Here is a 22,930-nt window from a genome sequence, read left to right as displayed (position 1 = left end):
GGATAACGGAACTTTCATAGGCGCCTTCCACTTATTCAACATGCTCAAATATGCGTCATGTTTCAGACACCCCATTTGTGCATGTTAAACTGCTTGTTAATACGATGAGTGTTTTATTACTTTCCATGTCTTCCAAAAGAGAAAATAATCAGGATTTTGAGGATGTTACCGTTACACACCAGCTGAGACGCAGGGTAGCAAAACATTATGGGCGTGAAAACGAAACTTAGAAAATCGGCTCGGCGCATGCGCAAAACCACAAAGTAGCAAATCTCGACAAGTAGGAGAAATCGACAGAACACCGGCTTTGACTCGTTTCATATTCCGGAGCATGGTTACCCCGCAGGTGGTAAAACAAATTACTCGTGTTACCTTGTCTTGCGATTACTGTCGCACGGCATATCCAAGCGGATGTTCAAAACTTTGCATTACTGCCATCTACAGGACTCATGAGCTATTGCGGTATAAGGTATGGCAAAAAAATCTCTACCGTTGGTGAAAAATACCGCATAAGGTATGATACCGTGCATACCGCCTACCCCTATACAATAGTATCACCTTATTAGGAGAAACCAAGGTGAAGTGATCCCAAGCCACAAAACGTTTCTTGCCAGAAGCCATGGAAAAGAGCAATGAATTGAATTCAATTCTGACAGGGCAACAGAACTGGTTGGGAAACCAGTTTGGGATTCATTCTCCTTTTATAGAGAATAGCGCGCCCAAGTGTTCAAACGATGAGAGACCTCTGAACCGTGGTTCCACCAAACAATGCATTCGGCGCTTCGGACGTCATCAATCACGTGATTAGCGCCATTTCATACACGCCCCGGAACATTGTGCCGAACCACTTTGCTTCACGAAGATGAAACGAGCGCCGAAGCGTCCGTGTCAAACGAGCCATCCCTAACAAAAAGATTTCCCAAGCTTCCCAAGGAGCACTGTGCAAGCAATCATACTGAAATGAAAGGAGTATCAGACCACTGCAAATCTACCAAGACCCGGCCGTCCCTCTAAACTTTCATCTGGAACAAGGAGAAGACTGATCAGAGATGCAGCCAAGAGGCCCATGATCACTCTGGATGAACTGCAGAGATCTACAGCTGAGGTGGGAGAGTCTGTCCATAGGACAACAATCACACGTACACTGCACAAATCTGGCCTTTATGGAAGAGTGGTAAGAAGAAAGCCATTTCACAAAGATATCCATAAAAAGTGTTGTTTAAAGTTTGCCACAAGCCACCTGGGAGACACACCAAACATGTGGAAGAAGGTGCTCTGGTCAGATGAAACCAAAATCCAACTGTTTGGCCACAATGCAAAACGATATGTTTGGCGTAAAAGCAACACAGCTCATCACCCTGAACACACCATCCCCACTGTCAAACATGGTGGTGGCAGCATCATGGTTTGGGCCGGCTTTTTGTCAGCAGGGACAGGGAGGATGGTCAAAATTGATGGGAAGATGGATGGGGCCAAATACAGGACCATTCTGGAAGAAAACCTGTTGGAGTTTGCAAGAGACCTGAGACTGGGACGGAGATTTATCTTCCAACAAGACAATGATCCAAAACATAAAGCCAAATCTACAATGGAATGGTTCACAAATAAACGTATCTAGGTGTTGGAATGGCCAAGTCAAAGTCCAGACCTGAATCCAATCGAGAATCTGTGGAAAGAGCTGAAGACTGCTGTTCACAAACGCTCTCCATCCAACCTCACTGAGCTCGAGCTGTTTTGCAAGGAAGAATGGGCAAGAATTTCAGTCTCTCAATGTGCAAAACTGATAGAGACATACCCCAAGCAACTTGCAGCTGTAATTGCAGCTAAAGGCGGTGCAGTTTTTTATTTGCTAAAAACGTTTGACACATTGAAATTAGTTTCATTCCACTTCACGATTGTGTCCCACTTGTTGTTTTCTTCACAAAAAAAATACATTTTCTATCTTTGTGTGAAGCCTGAAATGTGGCAAAAGGTTGAAAAGTTCAAGGGACCGAATACTTTCGCAAGGCAGCATAGAAGTAAAAAAGAAAAAAAAAAACAACAGCTTACCTGTTGAAAGTTCAGTAGACCCAAAAACAATCTCAGGCTTGATAGCATCAATGTCTTGCTCAACTGAGTCGTAGTACTGGATTTCAGATTTAATCTGAATCAGGGATGGATTGCTACCCATAAATTCCTGTAAAAAAAAAAAATGAAGACAATTAAACCGTTATCATTATAGGGGAAAAAACAGCCAACATGTCTTCTAGGGAAAACAAACCTGGACTTTGAGGTTCCTGTCCACATTCCAAATCACCCTGAAAGGATCGAAATGCTTCAAAACGTCACTTGCTTGTTCCTTCTGGGAGCTGATTGCAGTTTTCAGATCGACCACAACTTTTTTAATGTCCCTGTGTTCAAAAACACTCTGGAAGAAATTGTTGCCTTTTGTGATGAAAATAGGACAAAAAAAAAGGGAAAATAAATTAATTTAAACACAGTTTTAACCAAACGTTGATCTTGACAATTTCATGAACAAAACCAATCCTGTTCAAATGATTGTTTTACTTATCAGACACCTGATTGTCAGATGAAAACAGTAAGCTATTTTGACAATGTCTGTTGTGGGATTTCATTTTTAAAGCAGTATTTGTGCAGCCATTGTATTGTTAAAAGTTACATTTTACGCAGGATAACAGCTTTTTGGGGGATTTAGGTTGCTTGTTGACTGCTGATAAGCTGCATCTTTATACGGTCATTTTCTGGTGGAAACTATAGCAATTGACCTTGTTATCCCATGGAAAGTAGTTTTGTTATCCTCAGATAAAAGTAGAATAAACTCATGATCTCGTGATAATGTCGTCACAATAACTAATTGCAGCCAAGGCCCCTCGCTCCTGTTTACACACACAAGTCAGTGCACTTGAAACATCTTCACAGACTTCTGCATGCTCGTATCTAACAACTTAAAAAATGTATGATATTAAAACTAATATAATACATGAAAGTTTAAATGAAATAATCCTAATTATAACTGATCAAATGACAATTTATGGGAGATCCCCATTTGCGGACTTGTTTTATCAGGTGTCTGCTGTCATGTATGTGCATGCTGACAGTTAGTAACCTTTGTTCTGTGTGTCATCTTGACTGTACTCCTTCTGCCAAGCAACACCCTTGCTAACCTCCAACACACAGTCAATAAGTTGATTTATGGCCTGTTGGATCTCATCTACATTGGGAATCATTACCTGAGGACAAATATCAGACATAGTAGCAACATTGTAGTGCTTGACAAGACAGGCAAAGAATTAAAGATAATGTATTTCCCCTGACCATAAACCATTGTAGCGAATGAAAATCATCCAACCATGAGTAGAAAGAAAACAATAACTCACCATATTGGGTTTGTCCAGTTGGGCTTCAGACTGAATCAGTGGGACCACCTTCGGCTTAATCTTTGCCCTCTGGTAGGTGCTAAAATACACATTTATTGATTTTACTCTTTCAGAGGTTATTTCCTTTCTTTGTGATACTGTTCTTCTTATTTAAACCCAGAAATACTCACTTGGTGCCACAAATTCTCCTTTTAAGGATCTCCAGGGATAACTTGGTGCTTTTGACAAGTGCATCGAATACCTTTGTACTGAAGAGTTCATAAAGCTTCTTAAACTCCTGAAATGAGGATTTTTTATTTGAGGCATTAATGCCTGTGTTGGCACACAACAGTTTATAGAAAAGACATGTTTTGCAGTTGGTATCCAATCATACCTTTTCGAACTTGATCTGTTTATCTTTCAATGGACCCTCTAAAAGCCTCTTGCTCTCTCTTGAGAAGGTCACACTCCTCCCTGAAATTTATATATATATGTATAAAAAAAGCTGAGATGCTAATTATACGAAAAGAAAAGTCATTTACATTTGTGCTACACACCTTGAACAGGTTCCTCCACAATCTTGGTGCCTTTTGGTTCATAAATAGCACTTAACACATTACCCAACTCCATAACAGCTCCTTTAACATAACTGCATTTGTAATCCAGTGTCTTTGCCCACTCCTTACAACGGTTCTGAAAAACAAAAGAGGAATAGTTGCACTACGAGCGTTTCAATGAAACAGAATTCAGAGTTCATTGGAAAACTCAAAAGTTTACTCAAACCACGACATCGAGCCTTTGCTCTTTGACAAAGTAATGATTGTTTCAAACTCACGTAATGGATGAAAAACACTTTAACTTCCCTTAATGGATATGGAGAATAAAAATAAGATGGTCATGCCTTATTGTGGTCAACCAGCTGCTGCAGCAAAGATGCACGGCCTTCTGGGAGCTCTATCAGAACAGTCTCAGACATGTCTTTGAGGACATCATCAATTTGTATCTTACAAATATCCTGCACCTGAAAAAGAAAGTGGCATCTAGAAGCGTGGCTTTTGTCCAAGAGAGCTGTCACACCAACCCAAACATATCTGAACAATGTGACATTTAACCTGATGTTGATACTTTTCAGTATCAGTAGAATTTTTATTCATCAACAAACCTTTTTTACAAGATTTTGGAGCTCAGACAGAGCAGTTTCAACATTTTGAAAGAACTTGTCCAGGAGGAGGGAAGACCAGGTCAGCAGCACCGAACCGTGTCGAAGTGCAGATTCCACCTGGACATTTTAAGGATGTAGAATTACAATCAAAAGCTCTTCAGGACACGTCTGCTCGAGACATTTCTCAAATCGGCAAAACCCCTTCCCACTGCCTACAGCAGGGTTCACATTCATCAAGTAACAATTTCCCACTAAAGAAGACGGACCACCTGCCGTACACACGGTATGAAAAGCTTACGTTTTTTATTTTTGAAGCCATCAAACTGTTGAAGTCTGCGGGTATGCTCTCACAAGTGGATTCAAAATCTTCCAGAATGGTCTATAAAAAGGCATACAGGTCAAATTCTCTTAAGTTAAACAATCCCGTAAAAAAACATGTAAATCCCGGTTTACCTTTAGTCTGAGGTGATGGGCATTTATTTTGCTTTCCATCTTGATAAGAAGCGAAGCCTGCGTTGGAACCTTATGCCCCATTTTCAACAAACACTTAGCCTCCCGAATGACTTCGGTTATTTTAGGGTCAAAGTTGACGACTAATTTTCCAGTATTTGGGTGGCGAACCAGCAGGGTAATGTTCAAGACTGTTATACGGAACAGAGAAAGCTCGTTTTAACAGTGTGCAATAATGGAATCGACAGGGGCTGTTTTCTGCCATTAGTGTCAAATTATGACATCAGAACAAGAGAACCAACCGTGATCTAGTTTGGAAACTTTCTCCATCCAGTTTCGTGTTGAAGAAGCTCAAACTCGACCAACATAGCTGCAGTCCCATTGTACATTCTGACCACATCTTGTCCCACGGGACTACATAGGATGTCCGAGTTTTCCTGCAAAGGAAGGGAGATTTGATCGTCGTTAAAATGTCACTGTGAAGTATAACTGTAAAGTTGTTTTGCTGATAGAAACTGTGTCTCACTTTCATGTACAATATCGGCTCCTCTATCTTTTTATAGAGGTGTCTGACCCAACCAATCCTGCCAGCCACTGGTGGCATATTTCTGGATAATGGAATGTCATCCTTCTGATTGTCAAAGACCTGCAAATGAAGTTTACAAAACATACTAAAATCATTAACAGTTTTCTTCCATTTTCAATTCAAAATGTTTCACTCATCTGAAGATTTCTTTCAGCTTAATACGTTTAATAAGGTTTATTGTTTGGTATCTAAGCCCAAGCAAACTGAATACCTTTTTCACAAACTCCACCTCTGAAGCAAAGTGCTGAAGAATAACACCCAAAATGTTGGAAATGTGAGTTGCAAGACAGGGAAGGTTCAGCTTCTGAAAACTATCAAAACAAATTTCATAGATTGCTTATATTTTTTCCTTTTAATGCCACAGTTAGAATAGAGTCTTCATGTCATACTTCCAAATTCTGCAAATTGTACTGACCGCTGTAGCAGGCAAAGAGCTTGCTGAGATGAGATGATGTTTGAGAAGTACGAACACATAAATGCCTGGAGCTGACTCTGTGGAAAAGGACAAGATTGTGGGGATACTCTGAGAATACAACGTCAATATTATTTTCTTTTTTCAGCTTCAAGCTGTGTCGATACAAGCAGTAGATCCTCATTCCTCAGAGATTCTACAATCTTACTAGTCCTTCTTTCTGTTCCTAAACGTGTAATTCTTTTAAGTGTGGCCATGTGTGAATGCAACGGCTGTTTGGAGTAAATGAGTGTTGCTGTGATGTTGCACGTATGAACCTGTTCCCAACTTTCACAAAAGATCTTCATCTGGTTGAGGCTTCCTGAAAAAATGAGCTTGAACCAACATTTGGGTACAAGCTGTAGATTACACTTACCTCAATGTGGCTCATTTGAGCCATGAAGTTCACAAAATCAGTTTCAAATTCAGTCGTCCTCGGGGACAACATGTCATACTTCTTCCTTTTCAGATTCATGGACACAGTGTGGAATTGTCTGGCTGATTTCTCAATGCCTTCAATGTTTGACTTTTCAAGAGATTCAAATGTCTTGAACACTGTGATTATTTTCTTGATCTACAAAAGACAATATTCGTCGTCACATTGCAAGGCCTTATGATAGAAGTGGGATGGAGATTTAAGAGAATGAACAAAGACAACACCTTTTCAAGTTGCTTGCAGAAGCTCTCAAACTTGCAAAAAATCTGCATCTCTGAAACCTCAAGGAATGTTTTCCCAGTTTCTTCCATTACTTGTACCTTTTTTTTCTGGAAACAGGTCTGATACTCCTGATATAAGCATGTACAGACCTGCCAAAGATAAAAGAAACATGATGACAGCTACAGTCTACTGATGTCAAAATGTGTAATCTTAAGCCTTGGTAATAATAACCCAAATGTTTAGTAATATCAGCTTCAGTCACCTGCATTTTTCTGATGAGTTTTTCAGCATCTTGATCCCATATAAGACAACTGCCATCGTCAGTAATGTAGGATCTGCATGCTGTGACCATCTGATTTGTGATCTGGAAAAGTGGTCAGTTGTGTGGCTACAGTTTTACAAAGGGAGCTGGATCCTTGCACTGCGTCTTCTCATGAAAGTTACGTTTTCCGGTGACAACTTAAATATTTCAGAAACTGAACACACTTCACTTACTTTGACAAGCAGCGCAGACATCTTTTCGCTTGTATTGTAATATAGTGAAACACGGTAAATCATGTGAATGGCACTGATGACCTTCGGCACATTTTCTGTCATGGAAACCTGAAATCACATTTCATGATTTAGGAGGATCAATGAAGATGAATTATCATCTATTTCTACACTTAAGTTTGCCAAACTTGCAAACTTTTTACTAATTCTTTGTTAAAAAAAATGTATATAAGTTGTCTAAATAATGGCTGCCTGGATAGTACAAAACAATGTAATAAGGACATATTAATTCAGTGTTACCAAACACAAACTATTCATTAGAATCAAACTGTTAAATGTACATACGGGGTCACTGTTGTACAGAGGATGTAAGACTTTCTCAAGTGTTGACAAGAATTTGAAATTGTCTTTTGCCTCATTGACACGATATGTTATCCTCGTGTCGAGATCCCGCCACACCTGCACGGGTACAAGACTGCGTTAATAGGAATCCATTGATTGATTTAATAAATCTAGTCATTCACAAATGATCTTAGCATAGGATTTTATCAGAATACATGAAATAATTCAGGACTAGGCTCAGATGTGACACCAACACTTTCCAGTGAAATGAAACAGTGCCTACTCAGCATCATCTTAATGCAGAACGGCTACATACTGTACTGTGTTAACAAATAATCATTTCCAAAAACTATTTTTTTCATACATCTGTGAAGATCACCTACATGCAGTGAACACTGAATCCATGATCATTGCAAGCTATCCAACGTCGATATCTTCTACATTGCAATTTTCAGGCATTTGTCATGATTTATGTATCACAGACTGTTTTTAATTTCTCTTTACATGCAGCAAACCTTAACTACATACACTAAAACTGATACAAAGTGAAAATGTTCAATAGCTTTGGTATTACTCTGTGTACATTGAACACTTGTGTCAGTACCTTCATTATTTTGGAATGGTTGAGATGGAGCACCATCACCACCGCCTTACACTCTGGGCTTTTGATGTGATCGATGATAGAGTTGTACTGTAAAGACATTCGTTTCCAGTGTTCTAACTCACTCAGTGGTCCGGCAGAATCATCCTCTTTCCTCAACAAATCACTCTCCATCAGGACCTGATGACAATGGATACATCACCAACATCACCATTAAGCTTTGCTGTCTGAGCAATCCTATCATATTCCCAATCTTCCATAACTATCTGATCCATCTTGGCCTGATGTCACCATCTCTAACCAATGAGCTTTGTGCCCATCACAGTCATCGCAAATTCATTTTTAGCATTTAACAGCACAAATTAAGGTTGTTGGATCAAATATAATCTCTGAAATCTACCAACCTGCTCGATTTGTTTGCACCATTGCATCAGAATTTCTTCCAGCCGTTGCACCATGTCAAAGTTGGCAGCCGCAGCTTTCATATCATCCAGACAGGCCAGTTTAGACAAGTCAATATCTGTGACTGTTTTCAGATGAACGACGCTCTCATTGCTCCTCTGGATATCTGAAGTATAAATAAGACAAAGTACAAAATCATCAGTACTGGTTACAAACCATCTTTTGGTTACAGTATTGCTTGTTATTGTGTACTTCAACATAAGATGGTTTGAAATCAGTTGAGTAAGATTTGCCCGAGAGATGGAGCTTAAAGTTACAATCTTTCTAAAGAGCCACCCTCCAATAACTTATTCACATTCAGTTGGCAATAAATGTGAAACATTCTTACCATCTAAAGAGTTCAAAAAATGTTTAAAGGAATAGAAGAAGTTCTTTTTAAGTTTTGCTCCATGTCTAGACTTGTCTACAGCTCCCCAGTTCTGTCCTGTAGTAAGGGCTGGAAGCAGTGCATCGTAGGAATCCCTTATTCCTTTCAGGAGGCCATCCCTGGCATCAATCATTGAGAAAAAGATTTCCTGCAAGGCATCAAGAAAAGACAACCCATCACTTAATGAAATCCGAAGCAGAAAACATTTCAACTGTGAGGGAGAAACATGATTTGGTTTGAGATGTTAGGGTTCTCATGAAAATGTGCTCTTGCTTCGAACTACTGACTGACATTACATCAGCTGTGCCAAACTTTGGTACCTGATAATGCATCTGGTTGAGATAGCAGAGTACACAAATATAGAGAGCGTGATTTCTGTAAATCACGTAAAGAACATAAACCACTTCATTTGAAAAAGTAACAAGCAATCAGCTCTGTAAATTCATATGAATTGACCCCACAGAGGTTGAAAAAAGAAACGTTCAGATTATAAACCAGCGGCCAAAACGCACAGCAGCTCACACCTCACATCTGGGCAACAGGAAAAACCAGAGCAGACTAAAAATGAATGTAAACGTGTCAGTCCAAGGGAATGAAATCAAACTTCTCAAAGCCAGACTAATATACGCAGATAATGCAGTTGGGAGTCGAATCCATCCTGCATGTATACACTCAACTAGACTTAATATATTCTCAGCGCTTCACAGATCTTATCCAGGAAAAAGGTAGAGAAGAGGAGGGCAACAAAAAAGAAGAATCACAAGGAGATGCATGCATTTGTAAAAACAAGTAGACCGTCCACATCAAAGTCCGCCATCTTTTTACATAAGAAGCCCCCTCCCACGCTCAAGACGAGAAACAAGTTTGAAGCCAACACAGCACACCATGTCGGTGAGTCGTTACTCTGTAAACGGTGTTTCCGTAGATCAAAGGCTCCTCAGTAAACAGCCATTTTTTGTACGGTGGGGTGTTTGTCTGTGGAGGTTTTACTGCTCGCGTTAGTTTAACATAGTCATCAAATAACGTTGTGGAGCACATAACATTAGCTAACTGCTAATAATGCATTAAACTCCTAACATAACCTTAGTAAAGTAAAATATGTTTGGTTTTAATCCTTAGGTTAAAAAGACCAACAAATGAATAACTTTAAAGGGGAACTCCGGGGCATTTGAAGCGTGTTTCCATTGCTAGAGGTTGTCAAATAATGATAGTATGACACAGAGAGGTGCGTATCTGCGCTCCCTGTGTGGAGATTGCTCTGTCCGCACAGCATGTCATGCGAGGCTAATACGTGGTGGCTAAGGGGCAAGCGCTAACCCTTCCACGTAAAACAACAACTTGCACACTGCAGAAACGTCACACCTCTTTATAACCCATCCGACAATAAAGTCACAAGCCTTACCATCAAAACCATATGCATGGTTCTCACATTACTGGCATGGGGACGTTACAAAAAAACTTTATAAACAGCATGTAACTCACCGGCTGGTTGTAGGCTCGCGCATGTGAAAGCCCAAAAGAGTCGATGGAGAATAATCCCATATACAAAACAATTATATTCTCTAGAAAAACTGCGTTCAAGTATTTAAAACATTACAACAATATTACTGGGCATGTATTGTTGTAATGTTTTAAATACTTGAACGCAGTTTTTCTAGAGAATATAATTGTTTTGTATATGGGATTATCCTCCATCGACTCTTCTGGGCTTTCACATGCGCGAGCCTACAACCAGCCGGTGAGTTACATGCTGTTTATACAGTTGTTTTGTAACCTCCCCATGCCAGTAATGTGAGAACCATGCATATGGTTTTGATGGTAAGGCTTGTGACTTTATTGTCGGATGGGTTATAAAGTGGTGTGACGTTTCTGCAGTGTGCAAGTTGTTGTTTTACGTGGAAGGGTTAGCGCTTGCCCCTTAGCCACCACGTATTAGCCTCGCATGACATGCTGTGCGGACAGAGCAATCTCCACACAGGGAGCGCAGATACGCACCTCTCTGTGTCATACTATCATTATTTGACAACCTCTAGCAATGGAAACACGCTTCAAATGCCCCGGAGTTCCCCTTTAAGAACATTGTGCATTATCAAAGATCACTTCGCCATCCTAAATGGCTTGTGTATAAACAGTGTTTATTAGTGAATTAACTTTTTTATTAGAGATTCTCTTTGTATGACAATAACTGGACGTGACAGCTGTAACAATGTTATTATTGTGATGTAATACGTTGCTACACACACTGCCATGAGGTGAGCTGCTCAGGGAGGGAACCCGGAGGTTTAAGGAAGATGCTAAGCTAAGACGTAGCTGTGCCATTTTTATCTTTTGTCTTGTTCAATAAAGTTTCCAGAAGCAAGGGTAACACTTTAATCATCAAGTTTGTATAGAGTAGTGATAAAGAATAAGCTGAAACAAAAGCTTTTCTATAAAGTGATTACATCTTTTGATATGACACATAACACAAGAATAAATACTTAACAATTACTGAGACACGCCACCTTTGACCTTACCTCGTGTATGTTTTCTGGGTTCACAGGAATGTCCACTCTGGTCCGTGTGAAGGAGCAGCAGATCCCTGTGAGGCACGTTTTTGCTAAATTGGCTAAAAACAGCCTCATTGCTTTGCCCCCTTTGCTTGGTCCAGGATATACGCGCCCACATTCTGAAATCAAATCCAAATGGTTTTGTAAGAGATGAAAAAACATTCCAGTTCATAATGTTGTGTGGAATATCTGGGTCTTTATCATGCAAGATAATCAATCAAATTTGATTAGAAGACTTTCCCTAAAATTGTATCATCTATCGGTATTTCAGTTTTTCGAAAATAGGACGTTTTTCCTATTTTACTTCAAAAAAAATACTAGTATATAAAACCCGGCATAACAGCTGTCAAACGGAAAAAATTTCAATTAAAATAAGCATGGACAGTCTTTCCAATTGAAGACTTTCCAGATTTCTTCATACCTATTCCTGGGACTTCGGACTCCTGATACACAAACGAAATGGTTTTGCTGCCCCCCGAGGCGAAGAAATGATCAAAAGCGAGCAGCTAGTCAGCAAGAAAAAAGGAAGAACACAAAAACATTATTAATCATTGCATCATATTACGATGCAAGTATAAAACAACCAAAAACAAAACATAACCTTGGAACGAAACGTTTAGAAAGCATCACACCAAACTGAAGAAAAAGCCACAAAAATAACGCGTTATGAATCAATCCCACAAAACCTCAGCTGATCACCTGACTTCTGATTTGTGTTGGTGAGATATTTCTGCTTTTGATAGCATTAGTACCAGTTTGGAGTCACACTGAGGAGGAACTTACTGAAGGAGAATCCAAAACAAATTCCTCCACCTCTGTTGGTGCCAAAGACAGCCGGTCAGCCAGGATGTCAATCATGTACTTGTGTGCAGGGGTGAGCAGCTTTTTCCTCTCTTCTCTTGCCTGCTTATGTTTGGCCTGAAGGAAGACAAGAGTCGGAAATAGTGTAGAAGTGTATTTGCTCTACGTAACTAGAGCTGTATCTCAACGAATAAGCTGAATCAAATGGGCTGCTTTAATTCTGAAAAGAAACAACTGAAACTTACCTGAGACACACACTTGTTTGCTTTTGGATTGGGTGTGTCCATCATAACGATGTCTGGAAGGGAGAATCACCCCTTAAGCCGTAATACTCAACGGTTCCCTTTATTCCCTCTGAGAAAACACTATTAGCCACTAATGTTGTTGATTTATCAACTTTTTCCTGTAATTCAGTAAATAAAATGCATACAGTGACATCAACAGTCTCCTCAGTTCCTAAGCGCTGGATGTGCAACATCTGATCCATGTTTCAAACATTTTTAAAAGTAATTCCTTCAAATTCAAAGGAGCAGGTAATTACAAAAAAATGTTTTTATTGTGTTTCTATATTATTTAAACTTACTTTGGTGAGGTTCCTGATCAATTTGAGCATGAATAAACGCTAATTATTTTTCTTTCTAGCTGATAAGGTATGTTAGCTCAACCGTTACGTCTCAGTTTATGTTGTTTGTTCATTCACTTTTTCAAGTTTGATATTCTGCTCTTACCGAAACTTTATCATCCGACGTATTTGTAGCTTCCAATGTTCAGCTTTTCTTCTTGTGTCGTTTCTGAGTTTCTGAATTATTGGACCATGGAAATATTTTTCTCCAGCCGTTGAGAACTGCTACTGATTCCAAACGTTTATTTAACCGTTTTTTTGGTTTTGTTTTTTTTAACTTCCTTTTAAACGTTGAGATGTCACGACCGTTGGCGCGTGGATGACGTAGGACTGTTGGATGAGCTAACGTTTTAATAATTAGCTCTCACACTCTGTTTTTAATGGGTTGCTTAAGAATTACAAGTATATGTCCAAGATTTTTTTTTTTCCTGAGCCATTACCCAAATTTTGTTCACAGTAAAGTTTTGTTTTGATTGTCAAGAGCTACCACACGCAGTGTGGTGTACAGTAATGGGACAAAAACATTTATTTGAATGTCAGCTGATGAAATTTTTATTGTCACAGTCAAAACAATAAATAGATAAATGTGATGATAAAGAATGAATAAAGGGTTGTTTTAAGTTAAAGTTGTAGACAAGAATGACCTCTAGTATCTGTCATTATGGCTGTGAACCTGAAGAACCCTCTGGCTGAAGTCCTTCCATTGTCAGTGTAAAGCAGGGGTAGGCAATTAGTGGCCCGCCATCAATTATATCTGGCCCGCAAGATGGAATTTTTGAAATATGATTTTTGAAAGATATTTTTCAAACCTCATGTTTTATCGCCTGTTTCATGAGAGATGCCAGGAGATGCAACATTCAGCCTAATAACAGTGTATAGAAGAAAAAAATGTTTTAAATTAAAAAAAATGAAATGCATTTATGTAAATCCACAATAGAAAAACATGGCCATGGCCCGTAATACCATTGTCAGAAAAAAATTGGCCCAGGTCCAAACTTAATTGCCGACCCCTGGTGTAAAGTGTGTGTATTTATTGGACGGGGGGGGGGGGGGGGGGGGGGGGGGGGCAACTAGTGCATAGCCTTTGAGGACAAAGAGATACATATTTCTAGGTACCAAACTCGGCAAAATGTCTTCCGTCACAATTTGACCTTCTCCTTACACAGGCCTGTGACAGGCCTGTGACAGGCCAAGTTTTAAGAGGTATTATCAAATCCCACATAGCCTGTCCCTTATTCTTGAATGGATAGACTCTATGGTTTAGCGCAACTGCTCTGCAGAAAAATCAACAACAACTTTGTAGTCTTGTTTCAAAATAGACATAAGAATCAGCACCCTCAAAGCAGCGTTCCCAGAGCCTTCATACTCTTAAGGCTGTTCAAGGGCACACAGCCTCGTGTCTTTTGGTCATATTCCCATCCACACAACCAGCAACCTCAAACTGAAAGTTATTTTGATGTGAAAAATAATTCTAAAATCAATCTTTAATGAGCTTTCGGTCTTGATAAAAATGATGGTGCACTTGCACTCAGTGTACATTGAAAGATAGCCCATATTAAAGCTTTGTGTGTTGTTTCATTCACTTGAGGATTTACTAAGTTGATTCAGTGTCACAAAAGGTTGTGTGTAACTGTTGTTGGAATCTATGGCCAGGAGGGGGGAGCAGAGAGCAGAAAAGCAAGACTGAGATATACAAGGAACTGACTCTGGAAGACAAGAAGAACATGAAAACAAAAACAAATAAGCATAAAACAAAGACAAACTTAACAAAACCTAACACAGAACTTGCTTGTTTGCTTGGGCACATCTATTCAAATAGTTGAGTCATTCTGCTGAGTGTATTTATACAGTGCAGTATACAAAAATGAATTTCTAATTTTCAGTGAGTATGACTCTCAGTGACTATTGTGTTGCCTGCAATATGAGGAGAGAGAGCCTACAAATACTGAATAATTCATCATTCTATTACTAACTCGGTCGGCCCCTGAGTTAATTATCTGCTGTTTGATAGCTCCCTCGATACTTTGCTCACAGCATTAGTAGGAACAAAGAATCGTTCCAGTAACACTGTTAATCCATGAAAGACATGTCACGGGCTGACAGCCAGTCACTCTAATGTGTGAGATTAATGTTGAAGCAAAGGTAACATTGAACTCAAACACTGCCCTGCTGATCTGGAACACAGCCTCCAAGCGATGCTTGCACAGAATCATGGGCCAGATGTGATAATATGCTTTTCTTTTCCATAAAGTATCATTTTTCTTCACTAAAGATGCACAGTGTGCAGATCAGTGGAAGCTTTAAAGGTGATTCACTATCACAAATCAATTCAAACCAAGCTATTCACACTCCTGCATGACTTTCTTTCTTTCTTTTGACCAGATATTTTACGGAGAGAAATATCTTAAACAAAAACAACAGACAAGTACATTTTGAATGTCTTTTACCAGATCAGACTAAACAAAAAAATTCTATGTAGCTTTAACTAACACAGAGAATGCAGAACCTTTTCATGTCTAAAACTGTTTGAAATCATATCAAAAACTTGCTTTTTCTCACTTTAGTAAATGTTGAGCACTATGTTTAACACTTTTTTCATGTCTTATGTAGATCCTGGTTGTAAATAGAACACATTATGTATATCATTTTATAGAATAAAAACACAAGAACACAAGCATACTGTGACAAACATTGAGACTCCTGCCACCAAATACAACATTTTGTTGTAAAAGATCTGTGCCAACACTGATGTTCAAGTTTATATCTGAAATGTTTAACTTTGTTTGGGTAGTTCATTGAGATTAGTTTGGTGTCCATAATTTGTCATTATTGTCTTCAGAGTTTAGAAGTACATCAAAAACCATTCGGACATGATGCAGTATACTACATGCATGCTTTTGCCTCTGATAAATATGAGTTCTTATCCATTTACAGTGAAAGCTTAAGATATTACCTCCTAAATGTAATTTTCTCTTTCTTAATTTAGGCTTTTCTCATTTCTTGAGATGATTTGGAATAAAATACTCTTGTTGATATGTTTATATTTTCCAGAAAACCCCTCAGGTTTTAAATTGCTCAGATATGAATAGCTTAGAAAGCCTGACATGCAGTTTATAGAAATTTCAGTGTCTGAGGAAGCAAACAGACAATAGGTTACAGAGGTTGAGTTAACAGGTAATCAACATTGTCTAAAATGGCTCTTCTAACTTTGCGCAAATGTTTAAACAGAGCTGTCATAAAGTGATGAAAGACACAGCTTCCCATAACAGTTTAGTTGTCTTTTTATTACTCTGGTTATTCAATAATCAATTGCTTGCGTGCACTGCATGTGTGCTCAGAATTGTTTGGGAATTAAAATATCTGAAAAACGCGCAGGCATGAAGGGCCCTTGTGAAAAACTCTTTGCTGAAGTTCTATGTTTACTGTTGAACCGTGGATTAGATCAGTAACAAAGGGACATTTTAGGAAGTCCCACGTCAAAGCAAACGTTACTAAAGGGTGGGGGCTGTTTTCATTTAGCCATAAAGGATGTTTCACAGGTGTGGTGGTTAGCACCGTTGCCTCACAGCAAGAAGGTTCCAGGTTCAACTCCCAGCTGGGGCCTTTCTGTGTGGAGTTTGCATGTTCTCCCCGTGTAAGCGTGGGTTCTCTCCGGGTACTCCGGCTTCCTCCCACTGTCCAAAAACATGCATGTTAGGTTAATTGGTGTCTCTAAAATTGTCCTTAGGAGTGAGTGTGAGCGTGTATGGTTGTTTGTCTCATTTGTCTCTGTGTGGCACTGTGATGGACTGGCGGCCTGTCCAGGGTGTACCCCGCCTCTCGCCCATTGACCGCTGGGATAGGCTCCAGCCCCCCCGCGACCCGACCGACGGATTCAGCGGTATAGAAAATGGATGGATGGATGTTTCACACTATATTGAATGTTATTAGTTTAATTTGTCTATATTCATGTCACTACTCGCAATTTGGTATCATGACAAGGTGTGAAATCTTCAAATAAATATAATCCATTTATTGTGTCAACAGACAAATTTTGCTGCTTTTTCTTTATGTGCTACAGCACATGAAAATAACTGTCAACGCATTGTCACAGCCTTGGTGTAATTGTGACATATGGACTGTTGCATCACATATGTAAGGACAATGTGCTCATTGAGAAATTGAGAAATTTCAGTCTTTCCTTGCATTTTCCCCCACTGTTTCATCTCCTTTTTACACATTACAAACTTCTTGGTACTGAAAATGATGTGATTAAGGTTGGGTGTTAAAAATGACTTGACCAAGCTGAGGTTATAAAAACAGGATGACAAGAGCCAAGAGCTCTCCTCACACCACTCCAGTTTTAGTCACTCCTAACATTTGTCATGTTTGTTGGCCTTACAAGGCGAGGAGGGGCCTTGTCTTAGGATTCCTACATTAAAAACATTGCGAGTAAAAGAAATAAAAGTTTGCTTGAACACATGCAGACCCTGTGTTACAAACTGAACTGCTATCTGGAGACAAAGACCAAAATGAACAGGCACCAACACAGGTTTGGGTGAAAATGAACAGAGAGAGTTAGTAAGTAAAGTCACATGACCTGGCCTCAATCAAGGTTGTCAATTGAGAGCACACTCAGATAGTTAAGGCCCTCAACAAGCATCAATCAACACCCCCACTTGTTCTCACATTTACAACAAGAAAAACAAAAACATTGCAAAGAGCAAAATCACATTTTGGTTCGGCAATCACCTAAATAGAAACCTAGAAAAGGCAAGAAGCTTCCCTTTTGTAGCTGGTTTTGTCATTTGGTCAGCAACCATTTGATCTGTTGGGCAATACTCCAAAAACACATCACCATTTTTTACAGTAGATCTTACAAAATGATATTTGATGTCAATGTGTTTGCATCTCTGTCGGCTAAAGGGATTCTTTGCCAATGCAATTGCCCCCGGTCATCTTCATAAATTACAGGTACATCATAATGAGAGTCAAGATGTTTAAGCATTTGAGACAGGTACAAACATTCTTGTGTAGTGACAGCTAACGCCATGTACTCAGCCTCACATGTTGACAGTGCTACAGTTGGCTGCTTTTTGGTCTTCCAAGAAATCAGAGGACCATTCTTACATAGGCTAACACAATAACCAGATGTACTACGTCGGTCAGTTGCATCTCCTGCCCAATCCGAGTTACCCAGGCTCCGCCCTCGCAGTGACGCAACACCTTCGGCTCTGCTACACTTACTCAGGCAAACTGCTCATTCAGGTGGATTCGAGTTCCCGAAAAAATGGGAACTCCACCCACTTTGTCGGGAAGCAATCGACTTTGAGCAGCGCCAACGGCCCAGGGTAGAGGCGTGTTCAAGGTAGTGACGTGATTGAACTGCCACTCAACCCATGGATTGTACACGGAAGCGCTTCATTCAATATCAACATGGAGCAGCGTCAAGCTTTTGACACTGCTGTAGATGCTGTAAGAAAAGTGTTCGACGGGAGATTCTCGTTAAAAATCGAGCAAAGAACAGCCCTTGAATCATTTCTTGACAGGAAAGACGTTTTCGCCTTGCTCCCTACTGGCTTTGGTAAGAGTTTAATCTACCAGTTAGCCCCGCTGGTAGTTAAATCATACGTCAGAGGAAAGAGTGGTGTAATTGACTTAAGCTTAGGCACAGCCTTTTCTGGCCACAACCAGTAGCAACCCGAGGGAGGCGGGTTGACCAGGCCATTTCGAATCGTATTCGTTATGGTCTTGGTCAGACCAGAATCTCGAAGAGATTTGAAAGTCTATGTTAATCAGGCTAAATCCGAGTCACTATAAGCCACCAACTGTAACCCATCATCACATTTCCTGTAACACAGCATCTTGTCAATTGTGCCTTTCAGATATTTCAGTACATGTTTTACAGTCGTCCACTGCTCTTCTGTTGGCGCACTGAAATATTGTGAAAGTTTACTTACGACACAACTCAAATCTGGTCTAGTGCATGAACTAAGATAGATTAGGCTACCCACTGCTTCTCTGTATTTCCTGAGGTCACTCATCTTTTCATCGTCATCAACTCATTAAGAATGATCTTAAATTCTAAATGACAAAACAGTAACATACAAACTATCAACACAAAATTAAATGAGCCTTGAAAATTCACTAAACATGAGCCCTTTTAAACAGCCAGTCATGTACTGCCCTAAGGGGTTAAACACATTAACTGGGTGGGTCAAACTATGAGTGCCCCCTATTATTTGGTGAAGAAGGCCTACATTCAATCCCACAGGGTGGATGAAGGATCTGCCAGCCAGACTCATTCATTTTTTTGGTCAGAGTTCAAACTGGTTAAAATGGGTTTTAACCAGTAAAACTTTAATCAAGTGACATACTTTAGTCAGCCTCCTTCAGATATGTTCTACAACAACTTTTGAAACATCGATACGCGTAACCTGCATGAAGATGTAATGTTGAGATAACCTGTTAAACCCTAAAGTGAGCATCATTTCCTTAGAGAACTCTTTAGTGCTGCTGGGATTATCCCCCCTGCAGATTGTCGATGGGCCTTGTCCGAACAGAGTAAGCAGGGCAGGGCCTTTGTTAGAGCCTTTCAGACAGAGATACCCCTCCCCGATTCCCCCTGATCCCGAGGCGAGATTGGTCGGGTATCCGTAATTGAGTCATCTGACTCGGTCGGACCTTGCCTTCCACAGCTGAGTAAACCAGCACAAAGAGACTCTGGCTACTTTCCAGGTTAAGTGTGCCGCGTGTGTGCACAATTCCAGCACATTAGCCCCATGCTGTTAAGATGCAAAACACTTTTACTTGACCTCTGAGATGCCCGTGGCTTCTTTCTGTTAGCCTCATTCAGACAGAGCTAAGCCCATAAGAGACAAAATGCTGCTAAAGATGAGTTGAACCAAAAAGCATGGAGATTGAGAGACTGGAGAGACTGCAGCACCAGCAGAGGAATGATAGATTCTTCTTCTGATCTATAAATACCACAGTTAAATAGTTCTGGAAAGCTTGCGGACTTCCACCATGTTTCAATCAAAGCAGTCTCTCCGGCATCAATCTCAGGTGTACTCACACAGAAAAAAATTGAATTGAATTGAATTGAATAACTTTACATTAAAGCTGCAGTCTGCAGGATTTGTTGTTGTCATACGTAAAGTCCTACTTTTTGGCATTTTAAGAGTTTACATGATCTATCAGAACGCTTGAAGTTGAAAACGGTGACCTCCGTAGTCGCAAAATGCAAGAAATGCTTATTTTTTAACCGAAAAATAAAAAGTTATTCAACTTTCTGTCCCGCCCCTTCAAAACACATGAGAACTCGTGCACGTAGACGTGCACGCCAGATGCGCCTACACGACTCCTCATTCATCAACTCACCTGTCATTTGCGATCATGGAAGACACAGTAAGTAGACTAGCCCGTAATGAAGTTCAATAGTCCAGATAAATAAGCGTGGGGACGAGCCTACCTTGTATCGCGCGTGCACAATCGGTGATTGACAGGCAGCAGAGCCCAGCTCGTAAACCTGATTGGTTACCTTTTACCGGTCCGGTCTGCAATTTTGTAAACAAACCTGCTGGCTTTGGAGGGACCTAGCGGGACATATAGGGGACCTAGAGAACTCATTTTTTTTTGTATTGGGGTATTTAATGTACTACTTTCAGAATCCCCGGACAGTTCCAGGCATTATGCTTGAAAAAGAGTTGCAGACTGCAGCTTTAATGCCAGCAGTGATCCCAGCAGTCTTCAGAAGTGCAACACGCTGAAAGAATAACAGGGGAGGCCTGTGGTTGCAAGAAAAGCTTCAAAGTTGCTTGATCTGTACGTTTCCATTTTTTACTAAGACTGAGGTGCCCAATATGATGGATTCTATAAGGGAAAAATTATTTTACGTGCACATCTCCTGCAAAACAACTTAGTAAAAGACATTAAAGCAGACATTGTTCCCCGTGATGCATACGAAAGCCATGGGGTTCAACTGGTCGTTCAACTGATTTTACACCTTCAGCGACGTGTTTTTTCACTTTTAATGCAATAAGCAGCATGACTCCACAGCCAAAGTCTTAATGACAATGATTTTGCTTTACTTTTACCTGTGTGGATGATACTCAAACAACAGCTTCCCATCCATCATATGGAAAATAATGTTAAACATCTGCTCTTACTTTTCCTCCAGCAGGTGGCTCTTTGATCAAATTCAGTATAAAAATGTGCCGTCAGTCCCTGACAAAAAGAGTCTGCTTATAAGTTCAGATGGATGTGGACTGACATGTTTATAATTTCTAATGAGATTAACACTCTAGACTAAAAGTTGGATCAATGATTCTGACACAACATATCAAACGGGATCTTTTTGCACACGTACCGACGTGATGCTTGTTAACAAAATGAAACACAAGTTGATGTTGCTCAGTGGTGGGGCTTCTCACAACAGCTTTAAACATACCGGGATCTTCAGACACTTTGATTGAATAAAAATGGACATAATATGCAAGTTTCAGCAACGGATCATAATTGAAGGCCTTAAAAAACAACCCATACATGCAGTTATTTTTCACTTTTATGACATAAAAATCCAAAAAACAGACACATGTCAAAGTTGTAACACAACAAAATAAAGATGCCAAAGGGGATGGGCAGCTTTACAAAGTAGTTTGTGTTCACATCTGGTGATCATTATGCCAACCAAAGCTTTCACTGCTTTGCTGCACACATAAGAAAATATATGAGAACAAACATTAAGGCTGAAGAAACACACGAGGCAGTTAAGCTGATCGTTATTGTATCCAGTGGATAGTAGGTCAAAAGGAAAGTGAGTATGAAGAGGGTACAGATGAGAGAGCACTGGAGCCACCTCGTATGTAAATGATCACTTCTCAACATAACATGTGGAAAGTGTGCGGCTCTCCTGCTCTTGTGAAATAAACAAATCAGCCTTTTCAGAATGCTGATAAATAGCGCAGAACAATTCATTTGAATAACAGCTTACCACCTGAGATCAGGTGTCAGCTATGAAAAGATGTGAACGTAATTAAAGGGTTTGAAAGGGCTGGCTATTCCATAAGAACAGCTTGTCATGCTTTCAAGTGGACAAGGGCCCCAGCATTTAACCCCAGCAGCTTTGAGGAAAGTCTAAGTGCATCTTCAGCCAGCCTGTTGTTGCTTTTTATTCTTGGAGAAATCACTTGGCCTGATCTGACTCTCCTGAGTGGATATAATGAGGAGGAGGCGTGCATCATCACCAGAAAACAATTACGTAGGTGCTTGGGAACCAAACAGACTGTACGGGCAGAATATTGCATTATCAGCAACAGTAGCTGTGAAGAATAAATGGCGTATAAATAAATTGATCAAATAAAATCACACAAATATGTGGCTTGTGTCTGCAATGGGAAATGGTACAACTGACATTCTGCCCCCGTCAAATGATTCTACATCAGTCCCCCAGCTCAGATGGGGGATGTAAACGTAAAACCCAATGGACATTGTTGCTGAATGTGTCGTGCTCGGGTCTGCTGGACAAACATTTACAAACCAAAACTTCTCAAAAGGAGGCCCTGAAGCTGACATGACCGATCCATTTCACCCGTCTGCACAGCAGCTGGAGGCTCAAAGTCCACCTATTTAGGACCAACTCCTGTGGTCCAGTCAAAAATAATAAACTATATTTTTCATGCTCAACAGAAACTGTGGTCCGTCACATCCTGTAGGATGGTCCAACGGCATTCCTTCCTGTTTCAGAAGTGATGGTGTTTGGTCCCAGTGGCTCTTGCAAATCCCCTCCTGTTGACTTGGGCCCCTTGGTGCAATACAGGAAGCCAACAGTCGCAAACTTGGGTTTTAAGATGGACAGTGATTTTAAATTGGACCGGCAAATTGGTGCAATAGTGAAGTCCAGCTTTTTTTGTATCTTAGTCTCAGTGTATCTGGTCTTAGGTGAAGCCCTTCTTTGCACATACGCACTTTGAAACAGTAATCAACGCCTTTATTACATCTCGGCTAGATTACTGCAATGCACTTTATTCAATTCAATTCAATTCAAAAATACTTTA

At 40.1% G+C, this 22,930-nt stretch overlaps 1 protein-coding gene across 1 annotated transcript in view; it reads right to left on the bottom strand.

Moving 5' to 3' along the window:
- LOC142376969 (dynein axonemal heavy chain 8-like) overlaps positions 1 to 22,930 on the bottom strand; it is a 58,073-nt gene that overhangs the window by 18,363 nt on the left and 16,780 nt on the right. The window contains exons 2-12 of the mRNA XM_075460680.1: positions 12,520 to 12,572; positions 12,257 to 12,391; positions 11,895 to 11,979; positions 8,503 to 8,666; positions 8,102 to 8,278; positions 6,382 to 6,579; positions 5,495 to 5,614; positions 3,914 to 4,049; positions 3,548 to 3,689; positions 3,378 to 3,456; positions 2,050 to 2,176 (exon numbers count right to left, since the gene is read on the bottom strand). Of these exons, the coding sequence (XP_075316795.1) occupies positions 2,050 to 2,176; positions 3,378 to 3,456; positions 3,548 to 3,689; positions 3,914 to 4,049; positions 5,495 to 5,614; positions 6,382 to 6,579; positions 8,102 to 8,278; positions 8,503 to 8,666; positions 11,895 to 11,979; positions 12,257 to 12,391; positions 12,520 to 12,572 (1,416 nt within the window). The remainder of the gene's footprint in view (positions 1 to 2,049; positions 2,177 to 3,377; positions 3,457 to 3,547; positions 3,690 to 3,913; positions 4,050 to 5,494; positions 5,615 to 6,381; positions 6,580 to 8,101; positions 8,279 to 8,502; positions 8,667 to 11,894; positions 11,980 to 12,256; positions 12,392 to 12,519; positions 12,573 to 22,930) is intronic.

Source organism: Odontesthes bonariensis, chromosome 3, assembly GCF_027942865.1.
Source record: "Odontesthes bonariensis isolate fOdoBon6 chromosome 3, fOdoBon6.hap1, whole genome shotgun sequence".
In the NCBI taxonomy this organism is placed as follows: domain Eukaryota; kingdom Metazoa; phylum Chordata; class Actinopteri; order Atheriniformes; family Atherinopsidae; genus Odontesthes; species Odontesthes bonariensis.
Note: the sequence above shows the minus strand (reverse complement) of the source record. Positions and strands in the feature narration are given on the sequence as shown.